This window comes from Furipterus horrens, unplaced genomic scaffold, assembly GCF_987537825.1.
Source record: "Furipterus horrens unplaced genomic scaffold, mFurHor1.1.pri manual_scaffold_4, whole genome shotgun sequence".
NCBI lineage: Eukaryota > Metazoa > Chordata > Mammalia > Chiroptera > Furipteridae > Furipterus > Furipterus horrens.
In genome coordinates, this window is record NW_028327174.1 from 194,813,095 (window position 1) to 194,834,903 (window position 21,809).

Consider the following 21,809-nt stretch of genomic DNA (forward strand, 5'->3'; position numbering starts at 1 on the left):
TCAGTGGGCACAGCCAACCCTTGCAGCTGATTGGCCTGGGTAAATCCCTTCCATTGACATGCCAACAGAAATGAAGGCTCATCTATAAGAGAAGGGTGTACTTAGGCCACACGAAGGGTGCACCTCAATAACCCAGTTAGGGTGATAGGGAAAGCTGTGCTACTGGGCCTTACAGGACACCTACGACACTAGGCCATGCTACCAAGACAGGGAGTTATAGCAGCTCTACATAGAAACAAACACAGGGAGGCTGCCAAAATGAGGAGACAAAGAAATATGGTCCAAATTAAAGAACAGAAAAGAAATTCAGAAAATGAACTAACCAAGTGGAGTTACACAATCTATCAGATGCAGAGTTCAAAACACTGGTTATAAGGATGCTAAGGAACCTAGTGGGGACCTCAACAGCATAAAAAAGATCCAGTCAGAAATGAAGGATATACTAATTTAAATAAAAAACAATTTACAGGGGAACAATATTAAAGTGGATGAAGCTGAGAATCAAATCAATGATTTGAAACATAGGGATGTAAAAACCAACAAGAAGAAAAAAGAATCCCCCCCACCCCACAAAAAAAATCACGGTTGTTTAAGGGGCCTCTGGGACAACTTTAAGTGTTTCAACATTCACATGTGTGGTACCAGAAGAAGACAAAGAGCAAGAAATTGCAAATCTATTTTGCAAAAACAACTCAAGGAAACTTCCCTAATTTGGTGAAGGAAATAGACATGCTAGTCTAGGAGCACAGAGAGTCCCAAACAATATAGATGCAAAGAGGCCCAATCCAAAACACATCATAATTAAAGTGCCAAAGTTTAAAGATATAGAGAGAGTCTTTTTAAAAAAAAATGTTTTATTGATTTTGCTGTTATAGTTGTCCCAATTTCCTTCTTTCTGCTCCCCTCCACCCGGTGGCCCCACTCCCTTCAGTTGTCCCCCTTTTTTAGCCCATGTCTATTGGTTGTGCATATAGTTCTTCTCAACCTCTTCCCCTCTATTCCATTCCCTCCTACTATGCTTCTTAATTCCTGTACCATCTATCTTCCTCTCCCCCTTCCCCCTCCCTGCTGACCTCCCCCCAGTATGTTCCCCATACCTATAGTTCTTTTTCCACTCTCGTTGCCTATTTAGTTTGCCTTTATTTCGATACTCTAGCCTCTGTTTTTGACTGTTGTGATTCAGTTTTCATTTTAATGTTCATAGTTTTGATCCTCCTTCTTCTAAAGCAGTCCCTTTAACTCTCATATAATAGTGGTTTGGATCTAATAAACTTCTTCAGTTTTATTTTTTTCCAGGAAGAATTTTCTCTGCCCTTCTATTCTGAATGACAGTTTTTCTGGATAGAGTATTTGTGGCTGTAGGTTTTGGATTTCCATTACTTTGAATATTTCTTGCCAGTCCCTTCTTGCCTGCAGGGTCTCCCTTGAGAAATCAGCTGATAGTCTAATTGGGACCCCTTTGTACATGATTCTTTTCTTCTCTCTTGCTGCTTTTAATATTCTCTCTTTATCTTTAATTTCTGACAATTTGATTATAATGTGTCTTGCAGTGGTTCTCCCTGGGTCCAGTTTTTCTGGAACACTCTGTGCTTCCTGGACCTGTAAGTCTATTTTCTTCCCCAAGTTTGGGAAGTTCTGCTTCATTATTTTTTCACATAATTTTTCAATTTCTAGTTCTTCTTCTTTGTTCTCTGCAATCCTATAATATGAATGTTCGGTCTCTTATAGCTGTCCCAGAGGTTTCTGATCCTCTCCTCACTTTCCTTACTCTTTGTTTCCTCTTTCTGCACTGGTTGACTGTTTGTTCCTTTCCTGTGTCCCGGTTTGTTGATTTGATCTCTGGATTTTATTTCCTCACCACTTGTTTCATATGTGTTTTAGTTTGTTTCAGTGTGAGCGGCTTTCATTCCTTCCCTGTCTTGCTGAAATCTTTTGTTAATTCTGTAAGCCACCTTATAACTATAGCTCTGAACTGAGCCTCTGAAAGTTTTCCTATTTGTTTGTCTGTCAGGTTCCTCATCTGCTGCCTGGTGAGCTGCGTTAGCAGTATTTCAATTGTTGTCTTCTTAATTTTGACAGATTTGTGTTTTGCTTTGCTTCATGGGCAGGCTGTAGGGGGCGGAGTTCCATATACTAGTCACTACCCGGTGACCGGCGGTGGTCTGCAACATTTTTCGCCGTGCTGTGGCCCTTTGTGTGGGCGCGGGGGCCCAAGATGGATTCCTGCTGTTATTCTCCGCTGGGAGACCGGGATCTGTCCCCCCAACCTGTGGTCCTCTCCGTCTGAAGCAATGGTAAGGCTGCCTTTCTCAGGGTTGGGGTCGTGAGCTGTCGGGACTCGAGTGCAGCCCAGATTGCTCCCCCTGCCGCGCTCCCCACTGCTACCACAAAAAGCACTCCCTGATTTTTCTGTTCCAGTTCTGATTTTGCCCCGCTTACCCGTCCGGACAAGCACTGCTGGTTTATAACTTCATACGTTGGGCTTCCATGTAGTTTTATTTTCTGGAATTTCTGGTTATCTTTTGTTTTGTGGTAGTTGTATTCCTTTCTAGTTGTAGAGGGAGACTGAGTGGGTCTGTCTAAGCCTCCATCTTGGCTGGAAGTCTAAAGAGAGAATCTTAACAGCAGCAAGAGAAAAGAAGTTAGTTACCTACAGGGGAGTTCTTGTAAGAGTGTCTGCTGATTTCTCAGAAGAAACATTGAAGATTAGAAGGGATTGTCAAGAAATATTCAATACTGAAAAGCAGGGCCCTACAGCCAAGATTGCTCTACCCAACGAAGCTGTCATTTAGCATAAAAGGGAAGTTAGACAGCTTCCTAGACAAAAAAAAAAAATAAAGGAGTTCATCATCACCCAACCATTATTATATGACATGTTAAAGGGACTTATTTAAAAAGAAGATCAAAACTATGAACAATAGAATGGCAATAAATATTTATCTATCAGCAATAGAATCTAAAAAACAAACTAAGCAAACAAGAAGAGAGACAGAATCACAGATACAGAGAGCATTTTGATGGTTGCAAGATGGGAGGGGGTGTAGGAAAATGGGTGAAGAGGTGAGGGGATTGATAAGTACAAGTAAGTAAAGAATAGCCATGGGGATGTAAAGTACAATATAGGAAATTGAGTAGCTAAAGACCTTATATGCATAACTCATGGACATGAACAATGGTGTGGGGATTCCCTGAGGGAGTGGGGTTGCTGGGTGGAAGGAGGCAAAGAGGGAACATTAGGACAACTATATAGCGTAATCAATAAAGTATAATTGTGAAAAAGAAAGTAAAAAAAGGAATCACCAATGAATGTCAAATACAGTGGGTGAAATGTTAATAAGGAAAAAGTTACATTTATATATTATCAAAATAACTACCCAAATGATACCCAGTATTTACCAGGTTGAAACATTAACTTCAAAAAAGTAGTAAATTTACAGTAGAGAACCTGGGAGACAGCACTATAGTCAGTTGATCAAGGATTCAAACACCAGTAAATAGAAAAATTAATATCATATGTCTTCTAATAATATGCCCTGTGGTATATCTGCTGAAAATACCGGCCTGAAACATACATATATACAAACATATGCACATGCACACAGAAGGTAAACATATTAAAATGTGAACCATTGGGGAATGTCGTTAGGCCTTTCCAGGAATTCTTGATATTATTTTAACAACATTTGTATATCTTTAAAATCATATCAAAATAAAATTTGGAAAATCCATTGTCCCACCTGGCACAATGCCCAAGAAGAAAGGAGTCCAGGGCATCAGTAGAATCAGGGACACTGTCCCCTAGGACTCCAGTCTCTCTGGCTCTTGGACACAAGCTCCCCAAAGGACAGGCAGAAATTAGCCAGAAGCTTAGGGACTTGGTGTCAGTCTCTTATTAGTAAGGAAGTGTTGTCTTTTGAGTCATTTCTCTGGAGCTGGTTAAGGAAAATGAAAGTCTGTAGAAGTGCCAAGGCCCCAGATATTTCTTCCAATTGTGTGGCTGTGAGACCTCCTAAGGAAAACCTAAGGAACTGGGCAACAGTCTGGAGAACATGGTGTCTGAACTCACCAAGGATGAGTACAGGTCAGAGGGGCTAGAAATCTGCACTTGGGGATGAATCTGCCTGCGTGGTTGTTGATTCATAGATGAGACTCGAAGTCCGTGACTCTGTGTGTGTGTCTGCCTGTATTGTGTACGCTTATGTATGTGCTGTTTGATAGGGGCTCATGCGTGGACATATGTGTGCCATGTATCTAAAGCCTGACTTTTTCTTGAGTTAGTCTTAACCTGGGCCCTGTTTAAGTGCATGTAGACCAGGTTATCAGCCTCCTGGCATGTGATCCGGGACTGCTGACTCATGCCTGTGGTCAAAAGGACTTGCGTCACTGCTGAGCATCAGGGGTGACACTGTTGGCTCTGCTGCTGAGCAGGAAGATACCTGACCTCACAGGAGCCAAGGTCAAGTCAGAGAGGGCTCACACCTCCACTCAGCAGTGTGTGCTGCTGCATGTGCGAGCTGTGTCTGTGGGTGACACACTCGAGTGTGAGCAGGAAGGTGCATTTTTTGTTTGTTTTCTGTATGTTACCATGTTGTGTGAGCATGTACAAAGTGTGTTGGTGGTGGTTTAACAAGTGTGCCTGTGACTGAATAGGCTTGACCGCCCCATGCTGCCTGCCTTCCCCCAGGATGGGGATGGGTCAGAAGGGGCGCAAGCAAGCCTCTCATTATTAGTAGGAGTGTGTGTGATGCTTATGCAGTGAGTGTGTGGCTGGGAGTGTAATAAATATGTATTTTTGAATAAATGAAAATGAATGTAAGGGTCTTTGAAAACTGAAAAACAGATCCATATAAATGAATGGAACTATCTAGGTAGGGATCTAAGAAAACATTGAGCTACTTGCAAACCTAAAGTAACACAGGGTCTCCCAATGATGGGAGATGTTTCCATGGGTACTAGTTAAGAGCACAGGCTCTGATCATGCAGACATAGTAGACTGACCTACATATTTGATGACTTTTTCCTGTAAGTTTATTCTTATTATAGTTGATATACAATATGGTGTTAGTTTCAGGTGTATACAATATGGTGATTCAACATTTAAATAACAATTACCACAGTACGTCTAGTAACCACATGTCACAATAGGGTTACAATGATATTGACCCTATTAAAAAGTATTTTGTATTTTTAACCTATAGAAAATGGCAATACATACAGTTTATATATGCATATAAGATTTACATAACTTATGTTTCTGTTTCCTAACAGTTAATATAGGGGGAAAAGAACATTCATTCTTACTACAGGTGTGAAGAATTTTTTAACCTGGGAATGTAAGGCTGAAGTTGGATTTAATTACAAAAAGTAGATAAAGCCCTGAACTTAGTGTTTAACACAGTGTTTATGACCCCAAGATGGTCAGCATTATTATGAAAAAGACAGTTTGTGGACTACTCTGATTTCAGAGCTATTCTCAATCACATGGTTTTAAATAGTTACCCATTTCTGGAGTGTCCCTGACTTTACAGCTGAAAGTCAATGGAGCCTGGCAGGTTCACAGGCGGAGTGTGACATCACTCCAACAATGGTGCCTCAGCACTGGAGTGTCACGTTACTTTAAGGCAAAAACACTGATTCCAGTTTTCTGGACTTGTCTTCCGTTTCTGCCACAGTGAATTATTATGGTTTGGCTCTGGACAGGTGTAGAAATTATTCCTCATGCTCATCAAGTTCTCAGCTCCCTGAAGGGGAGACCTTGCTTTTCTTTTTCCTGCTGCATCTCAGCCCTCAGTAGAGTTTCCGACACAGACTTGATGTTCAATGAATAATGGCTGAATGAAACAATGAGCGCCTCCCTGCTTCTGTGCAATGAAGTTTTGTTGGCTGCCTTAGGGGTGCAATGCTCTCCTGGAACCAGACTGGGATAGACTGAGGATGCAGGCATCCACTGGTGTGAGAAATTAATGGTGGAAAGAAGGAGTGGTAGAAGAAAGGTGAAGGGATTAGCCACAGAACATATATGCATCACCCATGGTGTGATGATTGCCTGAGAGAAGGGGGAGGCAGGAAAAGTGAAAAACATGGAAAAACTGCACAAGTGTAAACAATTAAAATTAAAGGAAAAATTCATGGTTTTCCCACAGTATGAGATGTGATGGTACTGGTTGTGTTTCCAGGATCCTGAAGATTCCCAAACCTCCTTTGTCCCCAGCTGACAGAGGAGGACCATGAGGAGGGACAACCAGAGCAGCGTGTCTGAGTTCCTCCTCCTGGGGCTCCCCATCCGGCCGGAGCAGCGGGGCGTGTTCTTCGCCCTGTTCCTGGGCATGTACCTGACCACGGTGCTGGGCAACCTGCTCATCATCCTGCTCATCAGGCTGGACTCTCGCCTGCACACGCCCATGTACTTCTTCCTCAGCCACTTGGCCTTCTCTGACATTTCTCTGTCATCTGTCACTGTCCCAAAGATGCTTATGGACATGCAGACTCGGCAACGATCCATCCCCTACGTGGGATGCGTTTCTCAGTTGTATTTTTTCATATTTTTTGCCAGTCTTGATGACTTCCTTCTAACTGTGATGGCGTATGACAGGTACGTGGCCATCTGTCACCCTCTACACTACACCACCGTCATGAGGGAGGGGCTGTGTGTGCTGCTGGTGGCTGCCTCCTGGATTGTCTCCTGTGGCAATGCCCTGTTGAACATCCTCCTCTTGGTCAGACTGTCCTTCTGTGCTGACAATACCATCACTCACTTCTTCTGTGACCTCTCTGTGCTCCTGAAGCTGAGCTGCTCAGATATCTCCCTCAGTCAGCAGGTCATCTTCATCGTGGGAGGAATGCTTTTATTCTTGCCCTTGGTTATTGTTTTAGGCTCATATCTCCGCATAGGGACCATCATCCTAAGGGTGCCCTCCACTAAGAGACTCTTGAAAGTCCTCTCTACCTGTGGCTCCCATCTCTTTGTGGTGTCTTTATACTACGGGACAATTGCTGGTGTTTACTTCTTGCCCTCATCATGGGATTCCGAATACATAATTGCTTCAGTCATGTATATGGTTGTTACCCCCATGCTGAACCCCTTCATCTACAGCCTGAGGAACAGAGACATAAAACAGGCCTTAGAAATGTTTGTCAACAGGGTTAACTTCTTTAAGTGGCAATCACTAAATCCTCTTACTGCAGTCAGGAACACAGTGAAGTACATCTCCTAACAAAATTGTGTGGTTCACACCTCTCATACAATTGTAATAGAATTTGCATTCCGTTGTCATGTATAAGTGCTGTTAATATGTCAGCTAGGTCAGGTTTGCTGCTTGAATTGTTTATATTCTTTATTCTTAATTAATATTTTCCTTTGTCCATTATCTTTTATTATATGCAAAATCATTTGTGAAGCATATTGCAGGATTATAATTATGAATTTGTCTTTTTCTCCATTGAGATATGTCCATTTTTGCTCATGTATTTTTATGCTGTGTTATGAGGACACACTGGTTTGGCATCATGATCATTTTCTGGTGAACTTCCTTTTTTTTTGAACTGATTCTTCTATGCTAGCTTTTGTTGGCTTCACGCTGATGGTGTGCACGCCTTCCCAACTCACATTCAATGACATCATGTTGGTGCACTGCAATCAGCCATGATCAGAATAATTACACTATGAAAAGTCGCATGTGCTACAGAGCAAAACTTTTAACAAAAGAGAGACAGACTTTTAAACAATGCATTTAACAGCACACTGTTAGGAGGTATTTCTAGCAATGTGTCCTGCCTTAGAACTTCATCTACTTCTCATATTAAGGTTGATGCCTTATATCCATATCTGTAGACATACATGTATATACAGATATAGATACTGATATTACTATAGGATATGTAGTAGAGATGCAGCTTTTCTTGTTAAATTTTACATGGCATTTCTTTTCTGTCACTTTAGACTTTTCTGTGTCCACAGTGTCAGTGAGGTGTCCTTCATTAAGTGTATGTAAAGTTGGATTTTGTTCTTTTCATGAATAGCAACATTATTATTTTTCTGGAGCTATTTACCTAGTGAAATCTAATGTAATCATAATATATTTGAATTTATATTTTCCATATAACTATGTGATACATCTGTTTCACATTTATTCTCACGTGTCTTCCTCCCTTTGAAAAATTATATATACTGTTATTTCATTATTCCTCTATTATGAATTACACATTATTATTATTTTATAATTTTTGTCTGTGCTATATGCAGAGATTATTTTTACTTTCTTTTTAAAAATTTTAAAACATTTATTTATTTATTTTTATAGAGAAGGGGAGGGAGGGAGAGAGGGAGAGAAACATCGCTGTGTGAGAGATACATTGATTGGTTGACTCTCCAATGCCCCACCTGGGGACCTGGACTGCAACCCAGGCCTGTGCCCTGACTGGGAATCGAACCTGTGACCTTTAGGTTCACAGGCCAATGCTCAATCCACTGAGCCACACCAGGCAGGGTTCTTTTTAATTTTTAAGTCATAGCTTAAAATACAAAACATGACATTGACCATTTGAGCTATTTGAGATACACAATTCAAGGCATTTAGGAGACTCATCACCAGTATTTCATTCTAGGACTCCTAAAGTATACTCTATAGAACATCATTGAAATAGAGTATTTTGCAACTGTGAAAAAAATAAAAACAAAAGTATATATGAATCAATATGGAGAAACATCAGGATATATCGTTAAGTGGAAAAAAGCAATGTGTAAAAGTGCACTTACAGCACTGAAATTTTATATAAAGACTTCCGGCCAAGATGGAGGCATAGACAGACATGATGCATCTCCCTCCACAACTAAGAAGGAATACAACTATCTCAAAACTAGAAACAACCAGAAGTTCCAGAAAATCAAACTGCATGGAAGTCCAGCAAACAAAGATATGAAGAAGAAATACTCATCCAGACAGGTAGGAGGGGCAGAGCCCAGTTGGATAGGACATGGTGAGGTGGTGGCAGCAGCGGCAGGCAGGCGGTAAGTGCAGTCACACATTTTAAAAGTCAGGAGGGACACCTGAGGAGTGTTCCCAGTTCCTCACCAGAGCAGCTCACTGTCCCAGCTCCAGGGAAAATCAAGCCTCATTGTTTTTGACTGTGCAAACCAGTGGGGGTTGAGACGGAGGCAGAAACTGCCTGTCTCTCTGCAGAATCCACTTGTTTAAAGGGCCCTCACAGACCTAGAACATCCTCAGACACACCCACTATGGGAAAGACGGCCAGGGCAGCAGCTAGAGGGGTGCCAGTCCAGTGCAGAAGTGGGAGAAGTGCCTGGAAAAGGGGCAAGTGCTGGGCAAGTGGCATTGTTCCCTCTCAAACCCCTCCTCCACACACAGCGCCACAACGTGGTGAAACAGATTGCCTGTTACTGACAAATCCCTAAGGCTCCGCCCCTTACAACATAGTAGGAATGACAGCTCTCCCTGGGACATGGAAGTAAACAAACACAGGAGACTTCCGGCCAAGATGGAGGCCTAGACTGACACACCACATCTCCCTCCACAACTAAGAAGGAATACAACTACCGCAAAACCAGCAATATCCAGAAGTTCCAGAAAATAAATGGAAGTCCAACATATGAAATTATAAAGAAGTGATGCTCACCCAGGCAGGTAGGAGGGGCGAAGCCATGGAGGAGCGGTCAAGCTGTGCTGGCTGCAGCAGCAACAGTGACAGCAGCAGTACAGTGAAAACACCACAGCATGGTGAGATGGATCTCCCGGTTGTGATGAGTAATGGGGCTCTGCCCTCTATAGCGTAGGAGGTGTGACAGCCCTGCCTAGGAAGCAAAGGTAAACACAAAACTGTTAAAGATGACACAGATTATGATAGAGATCCCAGTAACGCAGCTGACCAGACAGTAAATTTCTAATCTAACGAAGCAGCAGATAGGAATTCTTTCTGAGGCACAGTTCAGAGCTTTGGTTATAAAAGCACTTACAGACCTAACAGCAGATCTTAAACAAGATGGGGAAGGAATGAAGGCTAGTCCTGCTGAAATGAACAAAAATACATACGAAACTAGTGGTGAGGGCAAGAAAACCAGGGATCAAATCAACAAACCGAAACATAGGGAAGGAAGAAACAGTCAACCAGTGCAGAAACAGGAAATGAGAAGTGAGGAAAATGAGAAGAAGAAGTACTAGAAATGGAAAAATTATGTGAAGAAATAATGAAGCAGAACTTCCCGAACTTGGGGAAGGAAATAGACTTACAGGTCCAGGAAGCACTAAGAGTTACAAAAATCTGAACCCAGGGACAACCACACCAAGACACATTATCATCAAAATGTCAAAAATTAAAGATAAAGAGAGAATATTAGAAGCAGCAAGAGAGAAGAAAAGAATCATGTACAAAGGGGTCCCAATAAGACTGTCAGCTGATTTCTCAAAAGAAACTCTGCAGGCAAGAAGAAACTGGCAAAAAATATTCAAAGTAATGAAAAGCAAAACCTACAACCATGATTACTCTATCTAGCGAAGCTATCATTCAGAATAGAAGGGCAGAAAAATTCTTCCAGGACAAAGTAAAACTGAAGGAATTCATCAGATCCAAGCCACTGCTATGTGAAATGTTAAAGGGACTTTTTTAGGAGAAAAGGGATAAAAACTATGAACATTAAAATGAAAACTGTATCACAACAACCAACAACAGAAGCTAGAGAACCGAAACAAAGACAAACTAAGTAGGCAATGAGAGTTGAAAAGAATTATAGGCATGGGGAACATTATGGGGGGAGGTCAGCAGGGAGGAGGAAGAGGAGAAAGAGAGGGAGATGGTACAGGAATTAAGAAGCATAGTAGGAGGGAGTGGAGTAGACAGGAAGATGTTAAGAAGAACTATATGCACGACCAATGAGCATGTACTAAGGGGGGTGGACAATTGGAGGGAGGGATGTCACTGGGTGGAGGGGAACAAAGGGAAAAAAATTGAAACAACTGTAACAACATAATAAAGCATATTAAAATGTTTTTTAAAAAGAAATTTTATATAAAAATGAAGGGAAAATAAAGGATACATAATCTGCACATTTGAGCAAAAAAACAAAACAAAACAAAACAAAAAAACTCAGGAAGACTAAATCAGACAGTAATGAGATGGTTTACCTAAAGGAGGTGGATAGAAGAGATAGGGAGATGAGTATAATTATTAGTTTAGTTATGACTATGTTGTCTTTTGCTGCTAGAAAATAAATAGACAAGGTGGTGCATAGAGCAAAATAACGTAAAGAAGGCAAATGATACTAACTTTATCTTAAATTAATACCATAATTAGACTAAAGAGAAAAATTAAGTAAGTACCCTAGTAATTCTTGAACTCAGAATTTGTCTATACTCTCACAAGTAAAAATAAACTGTAAACAAAGTCTGAGGCTGCATGTAGTTAATGTGTCACTAACAGTGGTAGGAGTTCAAGATTCTGAAATTTTTCCCATGTCCAAAAATTCAGCAAGTAAGTAAACATTGAGGAAAAGGCAGTGACTCCTCACTGTTGTGGGAAAGGTACTCTGTGTTGGGAAAGGAAAAGCTGCAGAAAATTTTATGATGCCCAACTAGACTTGGAGATATCAATTCAAACCCATGAGTTTTAAAATTATAAATAGATGGAAATTTATATGTTATATATCAAGATCTATACTGTTTCCATCCCCCATTCTTTCTGTGCCACACCTGACCCACCCCATGAGTAAACATTCCTTTAATTTTTTAGTTTCTAGTTTTCACTTCTTGTGTTTCTTTTACATATATTCCCCCATTGACTTCTCTGATATTATTTAGAATGCTTGTAAACAATAAACACGCCTAAAGCTTGAAAATGAAAAACTATAGTAATGGATTATAACTCAGAATAATAAGTAAAAATTCAGGAGTTCATAGTTATATAAACAAATAGAAAACAAATGAGTAAGGAATAAGGGTAACTCCTTTCTTATGAGAAAACACAACTAATAAACATAGGAGAAATAACAGAGTTGGAAAAATTACCATTTGGCTACTACATTTGCAATGATTTTGTCATATAAGAATAACCCATGTGGTCAATATGGCAGCATAGGTATACAAGGATCTCCTCCTTGCACAGCCACATCAAAATTACAACTAAAATATAGAACAATCATCATTCATAACTGTCAGAAATTGAGTTGAATGGAAGTTCGACAACTGCGGAATGAAAGAAAACACATCCATCCAGACTGGTAGAAGAGGTGGAGATGTGGAACAGGCTTGTTCTACATCCACATGCGGTAGATAAAAATTTAGGAGGGATATCATGGGAACGAGGACTTCAAGCCTGACACCAGGGCCCTCAGCCCAGGGTTTCAGTGTCAGGAAGATAAGCCCCCATAACTTCAGGCTGCAAAAACCAGTGGGGATTAAGTGATGGAAGAAATTTCTGGAGTCCCTAGAATGTTCTCTTTAAAAACTCCTACACAATCTTAGGCTCACTCTCTCTGAGCTCCAGCACCAGGGTAGCAGCTTGAAAGGCACCAGTGACATACTGGGAGGAACTGAAGTGTGTGATGCCAGGGAAAAGCTGTGGGACAGCTTTCTCCTAGGCAGAAAGGTAGGCAGAGGTCACTGTCCCTTTTCTGAGCCTTATACCCACAGAGCCATAGAGCTGGCAGGTGGGTGCCATATCTGAGACTCCATCGACCTGGCTAACACTTCTTTCCCTGTCCTGGAGATCCCCTGAGATTCTGTTCCACCCTACTTATGGGCCCACGGAAGCTGTTGACAGTTGCTTTTCCATATGAATGGCTCGTCTTGGCTCATGCTTCAAGATTTCCTAAATCCACTCAAACAAACAACAGCTAGCCTCAGTGAGCCCCCACCACCTATATTTTTGCTAAGTGGCCCCATGCTTGGCACTAGCAGCAGCCAGCCTAGGTTCACAGCTTGGCTTTTTGTGGGAACCTCCAAGCCCAGCACAGGTAGCAGCCATGTCAGATTGCTCTATAACTCATGCAGGGTGGCCCCAGGAAGAACATGGGTGGTGGCTAACATTGACCTGCACCATCTGAGAAAACCCAGAGCCTGTGCACCCAGTGAATGGCTACAGAGCACATCAGAACATCATCATCCTGTTCCTGCACAGCTGATCCTCCAGGAAGGTCAGAAGTTGGTGGTCAGTGGCCACATCCAACCCTTGCAGCTGATTGGCTTGGGTAAATCCCTTCCATTGACATGCCAACAGAAATGAAGGCTCATCTATAAGAGAAGGGTGTACTTAGGCCACACGAAGGGTGCACCTCAATAACCCAACTTGGGTGATAGGGAAAGCTGTGCTACTGGGCCTTACAGGACACCTACGACACTAGGCCATGCTACCAAAGACAGGGAGCTATAGCAGCTCTACATAGAAAGAAACACAGGGAGGCTGCCAAAATGAGGAGACAAAGAAATATGGTCCAAATTAAAGAACAGAGAAAAACTTCAGAAAATGAACTAACCAAGTGGAGTTACACAATCTAGCAGATGCAGAGTTCAAAACACTGGTTATAAGGATACTAAGGAACTTAGTGGGGACCTCAACAGCATAAAAAAGATCCAGTCAGAAATGAAGGATACACTAATTGAAATAAAAAACAGTTTACAGGGGAACAATATTAGAGTGGATGAAGCTAAGAATCAAATCAATGATTTGAAACATAGGGATGTAAAAAACAACAAGAAGAAAAAAGAATCCCCTCACCCCCCAAAAAATATCACACTTGTGTAAGGAGCCTCTGGGACAACTTTAAGTGTTTCAACATTCACATGTGTGGTACCAGAAGAAGACAAAGAGCTAGAAATTGCAAATCTATTTTGCAAAAACAACTCAAGGAAACTTCCCTAATTTGGTGAAAGAAATAGACATGCTAGACTAGGAGCACAGAGAGTCCCAAACAATATAGATGCAAAGAGGCCCAATCCAAAACACATCATAATTAAAGTGCCAAAGGTTAAAGATATAGAGAGAGTCTTTTTTTAAAAAAAAATATGTTTTATTGATTTTGCTGTTACAGTTGTCCCAATTTCCTTCTTTCTGCTCCCCTCCACCCGGTGGCCCCGCTCCCTTCAGTTCCCCCCTTTTTTTAGCCCATGTCTATTGGTTGTGCATATAGTTCTTCTCAACCTCTTCCCCTCTATTCCATTCCCTCCTATTATGCTTCTTAATTCCTGTATCATCTATCTTCCTCTCCTCCTTACCCCTCCCTGCTGAGCTCCCCCCAGTATGTTCTCCATACCAATAGTTCTTTGTCCACTCTCGTTGCCTATTTAGTTTGCCTTTGTTTTGATTCCCTAACTTCTGTTTTTGGCTGTTGTGATGCAGTTTTCATTTTAATGTTCATAGTTTTGATCCTCCTTCTTCTAAACAAGTCCCTTTAACATCTCATATAATAGTGGTTTGGATCTAATAATCTTCTTAAGTTTTATTTTTTTCCTGGAAGAACTTTCTCTGCCCTTCTATTCTGAATGACAGTTTTTCTGGATAGAGTACTTGTGACTGTTGTCGTCAGCAGCCGTCCGTCTCGAGAGACGATGGTGTAGCTTCTTAAGAATCTATCTGCACCGCTGAGAATGGCTGTGCAGTCCAACTCGGGAGTAACACGGTATCTGTCTCCTCCCGTGTTGAATTGACATCTTGTGATGACGCTGGAGTGTCCTCTCCAGTGAAGCTGAAGCTACAGAGCCTGGGCAGGGTGATATGGAGGGTCTGCTGTTGCCCATGCAGCAGACCCCCCCTCTCTTCGCAGCTGAAGGGTCCAAGGGAAAGACGGAGTCAATACAGCTTGGCTTCAGGTGCGCCGCAGGAGTTGCTGTTGTTGACTACAACGTCAAACCGCCTTAGGGACTCCGGCTCCGGATTTTCTGTCGGGGTTTACTCCCTTAGCCTTTCCCCTGAAGAGGTATGCCGCAAGGCAGCGGAGGTTTTTTGGAGTCAGAGTTTTCCTTCTCTGATGTGCCCTGACTGGAAGATCGAACCAGCGACACTTAGCTCGCAGGCCGACGCTCAATCCACTGAGCCAAACCAGCCAGGGTAAATTTGTGACTGTAGGTTTTGGATTTCCATTACTTTGAATATTTCTTGCCAGTCCCTTCTTGCCTGCAGCGTCTCCCTTGAGAAATCAGCTGATAGTCTAATTGGGACCCCTTTGTACATGATTCTTTTCTTCTCTCTTGCTGCTTTTAATATACTCTCTTTATCTTTAATTTTTGACAATTTGATTATAATGTGTCTTGCAGTGGTTCTCCCTGGGTCCAGTTTTTCTGGAACTCTCTGTGCTTCTTGGACCTGTAAGTCTATTTTCTTCCCCAAGTTTGGGAAATCTGCTTCATTATTTCTTCACATAATTTTTCAATTTCTAGTTCTTCTTCTTTGTCCTCTGCAATCCTATAATCTGAATGTTCGGTCTCTTATAGCTGTCCCAGAGGTTTCTGATCCTCTCCTCACTTTCCTTACTTTTTGTTTCCTCTTTCTGCACTGGTTGACTGTTTGTTCCTTCCCTGTGTCCCGGTTTGTTGATTTGATCTCTGGATTTTATTTCCTCACCACTTGTCTCATATGTGTTTTAGTTTGTTTCAGTATGAGTGGCTTTCATTCCTTCCCTGTCTTGCTGCAAATCTTTTGTTAATTCTGTAAGCCACCTTATAACTATAGCTCTGAACTGAGCCTCTGAAAGTTTTCCTATTTGTTTGTCTGTCAGGTTCCTCATCTGCTGCGTGGTGAGTTGCGTTAGCAGGATTTCAATCGTTGTCTTCTTCATTTTGACAGATTTGTGTTTTGCTTTGCTTCATGGGCAGGCTGTAGGGGGCGGAGTCCCATATACTAGTCACTACCTGGCAATCGGCGGTGGTCTGCAACATTTTTTGCCACACTGTGGCCCTTTGTGTGGGGGCTTGGGCCCAAGATGGATTCCTGCTGTTATTCTCCGCCGGGAGACCGGGATCCGTCCCTCCACCCTGTGGTCCTCTCCGTCCGAAGCAATTGTAAGGCTGCCTTTCCCAGGGTTGGGGTCGTGAGCTGTCGGGACTTGAGTGCAGCCCAGATTGCTCCCCCTGCTGCTCTGCCTGCTGCTACCACAAACAGCACTCCCTGATTTTTCTGTTCCAGTTCTGATTTTGCCCCGCTTACCCGTCCGGACAAGCACTGCTGGTTTATAACTTCATACGTTGGGCTTCCATGTAGTTTTATTTTCTGGAATTTCTGGTTATCTTTTGTTTTGTGGTAGTTGTATTCCTTTCTAGTTGTAGAGGGAGACTGAGTGGGTCTGTCTAAGCCTCCATCTTGGCTGGAAGTCTAAAGAGAGAATCTTAACAGCAGCAAGAGAAAAGAAGTTAGTTACCTACAGGGGAGTTCTTGTAAGAGTGTCTGCTGATTTCTCAGAAGAAACATTGAAGATTAGAAGGGATTGTCAAGAAATATTCAGTACTGAAAAGCAGGGACTTACAGCCAAGATTGTTCTACCCAACAAAGCTATCATTTAGTATAAAAGGGAAGTTAGACAGCTTCCTAGACAAAAATAATAATAATAAAGGAGCTCGTCATCACCCAAACATTATTATATGAAATGTTAAAGGGACTTATTTAAAAAGAAGATCAAAACTATGAACAATAGAATGGCAATAAATATTTATCTATCAGCAATAGAATCTAAAAAACAAACTAAGCAAACAAGAAGAGAGACAGAATCACAGATACAGAGAGCATTTTGATGGTTACCAGATGGGAGGGGGTGTAGGAAAATGGGTGAAGAGGTGAGGGGGTTGATAAGTACAAGTAAGTAGTTACAGAATAGCCATGGGGATGTAAAGTACAATATAGGAAATTGTGTAGCTAAAGACCTTATACGCATAACTCATGGACATGAACAATGGTGTGGGGATTCCCTGAGGGGGTGGGGTTGCTGGGTGGAAGGAGGCAAAGAGGGAACATTAGGACAACTATATAGCGTAATCAATAAAGTATAATTGTGAAAAAGAAAGTAAAAAAAGGAATCACCAATGAATGTCAAATACAGTGGGTGAAATGTTAATAAGGAAAAAGTTACATTTATATATTATCAAAATAACTACCCAAATGATACTCAGTATTTACCAGGTTGAAACATTAACTTCAAAAAAGTAGTAAATTTACAGTAGGGAACCTGGGAGACAGCACTGTAGTCAGTTGATCAAGGATTTAAACACCAGTAAATACAAAAATTAATATCATATGTCTTCTATAATATGCCCTGGGGTATATCTGCTGAAAATATCGGCCTGAAACATACGTACATACAAACATATGTACATGCACACAGAAGGTAAACATATTAAAATATTAACCATTGGGGAATGTTGGGAGGCCTTTCCAGGAATTCTTGATATTATTTTAACAACATTTGTATATCTTTAAAATCACATCAAAATCAAAATTTGGAAAATCCTTTGTCCCAGCTGGCACAATGCCCAAGAAGAAAGGAGTCCAGGGCATCAGTAGAATCAGGGACATTGTCCCCTAGGACTCCAGTCCCTCTGGCTCTTGGACACAAGCTCCCCAAAGGGCACGCAGAAATTAGCCAGAAGCTTGGGGACTTGGTGTCAGTCTCTTATTAGTAAGGAAGTGTTGTCTTTTGAGTCATTTCTCTGGCGCTGGTTAAGGAAAATGAAAGTCTATAGAAGTGCCAAGGCCCCAGATATTTCTTCTAATTGTGTGGCTGTGAGACGTCCTAAGGAAAACCTAAGGAACTGGGCAACAGTCTGGAGCAGAAGGTGACTGAACTCACCAAGGATGAGTACAGGTCAGAGGGGCTGGAAATCTGCACTTGGGGACAAATCTGCCTGCATGGTTGTTGTTTCATAGATGAGACTCGAAGTCTGTGACTGTGTGTGTGTGTATCCCTCTATTATGTATGCATATGTATGTGCTGTTTGATAGTGGATTATGGGTGCACATATGTGTGCTATGTATCTAACAGCCTGACATTTTTCCTGAGTTAGACTTAACCTGGGCCCTGTTTTAGCACATGTAGACCAGATTATCACCCTCCTGGTATGTGATCCGGGACTGCTGACTCATGCCTGTCGTCAAAAGGACTTGCATCACTGCTGAGCATCAGGGGTGACACTGTTGGCTCTGCTGCTGAGCAGGAAGATGCCTGACCTCACAGGACCAAGGTCAAGTCAGAGAGGGCTCACACCTCCGCTCAGCAGTGTGTGCTGGTGTGCGTGCGAGCTGTGTCTGTGGGTGACACACTGGTGTGTGAGCAGGAAGGTGTATTGTTTGTTTGTTTTCTGTATGTTACCATGTTGTGCGACCATGTACAAAGTGTGTTGGTGGTGGTTCAACAATCGTGCCTGTGACTGAATAGTCTTGACTGCCCTATGCTGCCTGCCTTCCCCCAGGATGGGGATGGGTCAGAAGGGGCAGAAGCAAGCCTCTCATTATTAGTAGGAGGGTGTGTGATGCTATGTAGTGAGAGTGTCGGTGGGTGTGCAATAAATATGTATTTTTGAATAAATGAAAATGAATGTAAGAGTCTTCGTCAACTGGAAAACAGATCCATATAAATGAATGGAACTATCTAGGTAGGGATCTAAGAAAACATTGAACTACTTGCAACCCTAAAGTAACCCAGGGTCTCCCGATGATGGAAGAGTTTTCCACGGGTACTAGTTAAGAGCACAGGCTCTGATCATGCAGACATAGTAGACTGACCTACATATTTGATGATTTTTTCCTGTAAGTTTATTCTTATTATAGTTGATATACAATATGGTGTTAGTTTCAGGTGTATACAACATGGTGATTCAACATTTAAATAACAATTACCGCAGTAAGTCTAGTAACCACATGTCACAATACAGAGTTACGACGATATTATTGACCCTATTAAAAAGTATTTTGTATTTTTAACCTATAGAAAATGGCAATACATACAGTTTATATATGCATATAAGATTTATATCACTTATGTTTCTGTTTCCTAACAGTTAATATAGGGGGGAAAGAACATTCATTCTTACTATAGGTGTGAAGAATTTTTTAGCCTGGGAATGTAAGGCTGAAGTTGGATTTAATTACAAAAGGTAGATAAAGCCCTGAACTTAGTGTTCAACACAGTGTTTATGACCCCAAGATGGTCAGCATTATTATGAAAAAGACAGTTTGTGGACTACTCTGATTTCTGAGCTATTCTCAATCACATGGCTTTAAATAGTGACCCATTTCTGGAGTGTCCCTGACTTTACAGTTGAAAGTCAATGGAGCCTGGCAGGTTCACAGGCAGAGTGTGACATCACTCCAACAATGGTGCCTCAGCACTGGAGTGTCATGTTACTTTAAGGCAAAAACACTGATTCCAGTTTTCTGGACTCGTCTTCCGTTTCTGCCACAGTGAATTATTATGGTTTGGCGCTGTACAGGTGTAGAAATTATTCCTCATGCTCATCAAGTTCTCAGCTCCCTGAAGGGGAGACCTTGCTTTTCTTTTTCCTGCTGCATCTCAGCCCTTAGTAGAGTTTCCGACACAGACTCGATGTTCAATGAATAATGGCTGAATGAAACAATGAGCGCCTCCATGCTTCTGTGCAATAAAGTTTTGTTGGCTGCCTTAGGGGTGCAATGCTCTCCTGGAACCAGACTGGGATAGACTGAGGATGCAGGCATCCACAGGTGTGAGAAATTAATGGGGGGAGGGAAGCAGTGCTAGAAGGAAGGTGAAGGGATTAGCCAAAGAACATGTATGCCTGACCCCTGGTGTGGTGATGGCCTGAGAGAAGGGGGAGCCAGGAAAAGTGAAAAACATGGAAAAACTGCACAAGTGTGAACAATTAAAATTTAAGGGAAATATTCATGGTTTTCCCACAGTATGAGATGTGATGGTACTGGTTGTGTTTCCAGGATCCTGAAGATTCCCAAACCTCCTTTGTCCCCAGCTGACAGAGGAGGACCATGAGGAGGGACAACCAGAGCAGCGTGTCTGAGTTCCTCCTCCTGGGGCTCCCCATCCGGCCGGAGCAGCGGGGCGTGTTCTTCGCCCTGTTCCTGGGCATGTACCTGACCACGGTGCTGGGCAACCTGCTCATCATCCTGCTCATCAGGCTGGACTCTCGCCTGCACACGCCCATGTACTTCTTCCTCAGCCACTTGGCCTTCTCTGACATTTCTCTGTCATCTGTCACTGTCCCAAAGATGCTTATGGATATGCAGACTCAGCAACGATCCATCCCCTATGTGGGATGCATTTCTCAGTTGTATTTTTTCATCTTCTTTGGCGGTCTTGATGACTTCCTTCTAGCTGTGATGGCGTATGACAGGTACGTGGCCATCTGTCACCCTCTACACTACACCACCGTCATGAGGGAGGGGCTGTGTGTGCTGCTGGTGGCTGCCTCCTGGATTGTCTCCTGTAGCGGTGCCCTCTTGCACATTCTCCTCTTGGTCAGATTGTCCTTCTGTGCTGACAATACCATCACCCACTTCTTCTGTGACATCACTGTGCTCCTGAAGCTGAGTTGCTCAGACATCTCCCTCAATCAGCTGGTTATCTTCACTGAGGGAGGAATGATTTTATTCTTGCCTTTGGTTATTATTTTAGGCTCATATCTCCGCATAGGGATCATTATCCTAAGGGTACCCTCAACTAAGAGAGTCTTGAAAGTGCTCTCTACCTGTGGCTCCCATCTCTTTGTGGTGTCTTTATACTATGGGACAATTGCTGGGGTTTACTTCTTACCCTCATCATTGGATTCCGAATACATAATTGCTTCGGTCATGTATATGGTTGTTACCCCCATGCTGAACCCCTTCATCTACAGCCTGAGGAACAGAGACATAAAACAGGCCTTAGAAATGTTTGTCAACAGGGTTAACTTCTTTAAGTGGCAATCACTAAATCCTCTTACTGCAGTCAGGAACACAGTGAAGTACATCTCCTAACAAAATTGTGTGGTTGACATCTCTCATACAACTGTAATAGAATTTGCATTCCATTGTCATGTATAAGTGCTGCTAATATGTCAGCTAGGTCAGGTTTGCTGCTTGGATTGTTTATATTCTTTATTCCTAATTAATATTTTCCTTTGTCCATTATCTTTTATTATAAGCAAAATCATTTGTGAAACATGTTGTATAATTATAATTATGAATTTGTCTTTTTCTTCATTGAGATATGTTCATTTTTACTCATGTATTTTTATGCCGTGTTATGAGGACACACTGGTTTGGCATCATGATCCACTCCTGGTGAACTTCCTTTTTTTTTTGAACTGATTCTTTTAGGCTACCTTTTGTTGGCTTCACGCTGATTGTGTGCACGCCTTCCCAACTCACATTCAATGACATCATGTTGGTGCACTGCAATCAGCCATGATCAGAATAATTACACTATGAAAAGTCGCATGTGCTACAGAGAAAGACTTTTAACAAAAGAGAGACAGACTTTTTAAAAAATGCATTAAACAGCACACTATTTCATTTAAAATTAGGAGATATTTCTAGCAATGTGTTCTGCCTTAATATTTCATCTACTTCTCATATTAATGTTGATGCCTTATATCTGTATCCGTAGACATAGATGTATATACAGATATAGATACAGATATTAGTATAGGATATCAGGTAAAGATGCAGCTTTTCATGTTAAATTTTACATGGCATTTCTTTTCTGTCTCATTAGACTTTTCTGTGTCCACAGTGCCAGTGAGGTGTCCTTTGTTAATGGTGTATGTAAAGTTGGATTTTGTTCTTTTTATGTATAGCAACAATTATTAGTTTTGTGGAGCTATTTATCTAATGACATCTAATGTAATCAT

General features: G+C 41.8%; 2 protein-coding genes across 2 annotated transcripts; both read left to right on the top strand.

Annotated features, from left to right (window-relative positions):
• The first annotated feature begins 6,227 nt into the window (after positions 1-6,227).
• Positions 6,228-7,214, top strand: LOC150013668 (olfactory receptor 1J4-like). The gene has a single exon (XM_090275995.1). The coding sequence runs from the start codon at positions 6,228-6,230 to the stop codon at positions 7,212-7,214; it is 987 nt and encodes a 328-aa protein (XP_090132121.1).
• Positions 7,215-19,947: 12,733 nt separating this feature from the next.
• Positions 19,948-20,934, top strand: LOC150013669 (olfactory receptor 1J4-like). The gene has a single exon (XM_090275996.1). The coding sequence runs from the start codon at positions 19,948-19,950 to the stop codon at positions 20,932-20,934; it is 987 nt and encodes a 328-aa protein (XP_090132122.1).
• The last annotated feature ends 875 nt before the right edge of the window (positions 20,935-21,809 follow it).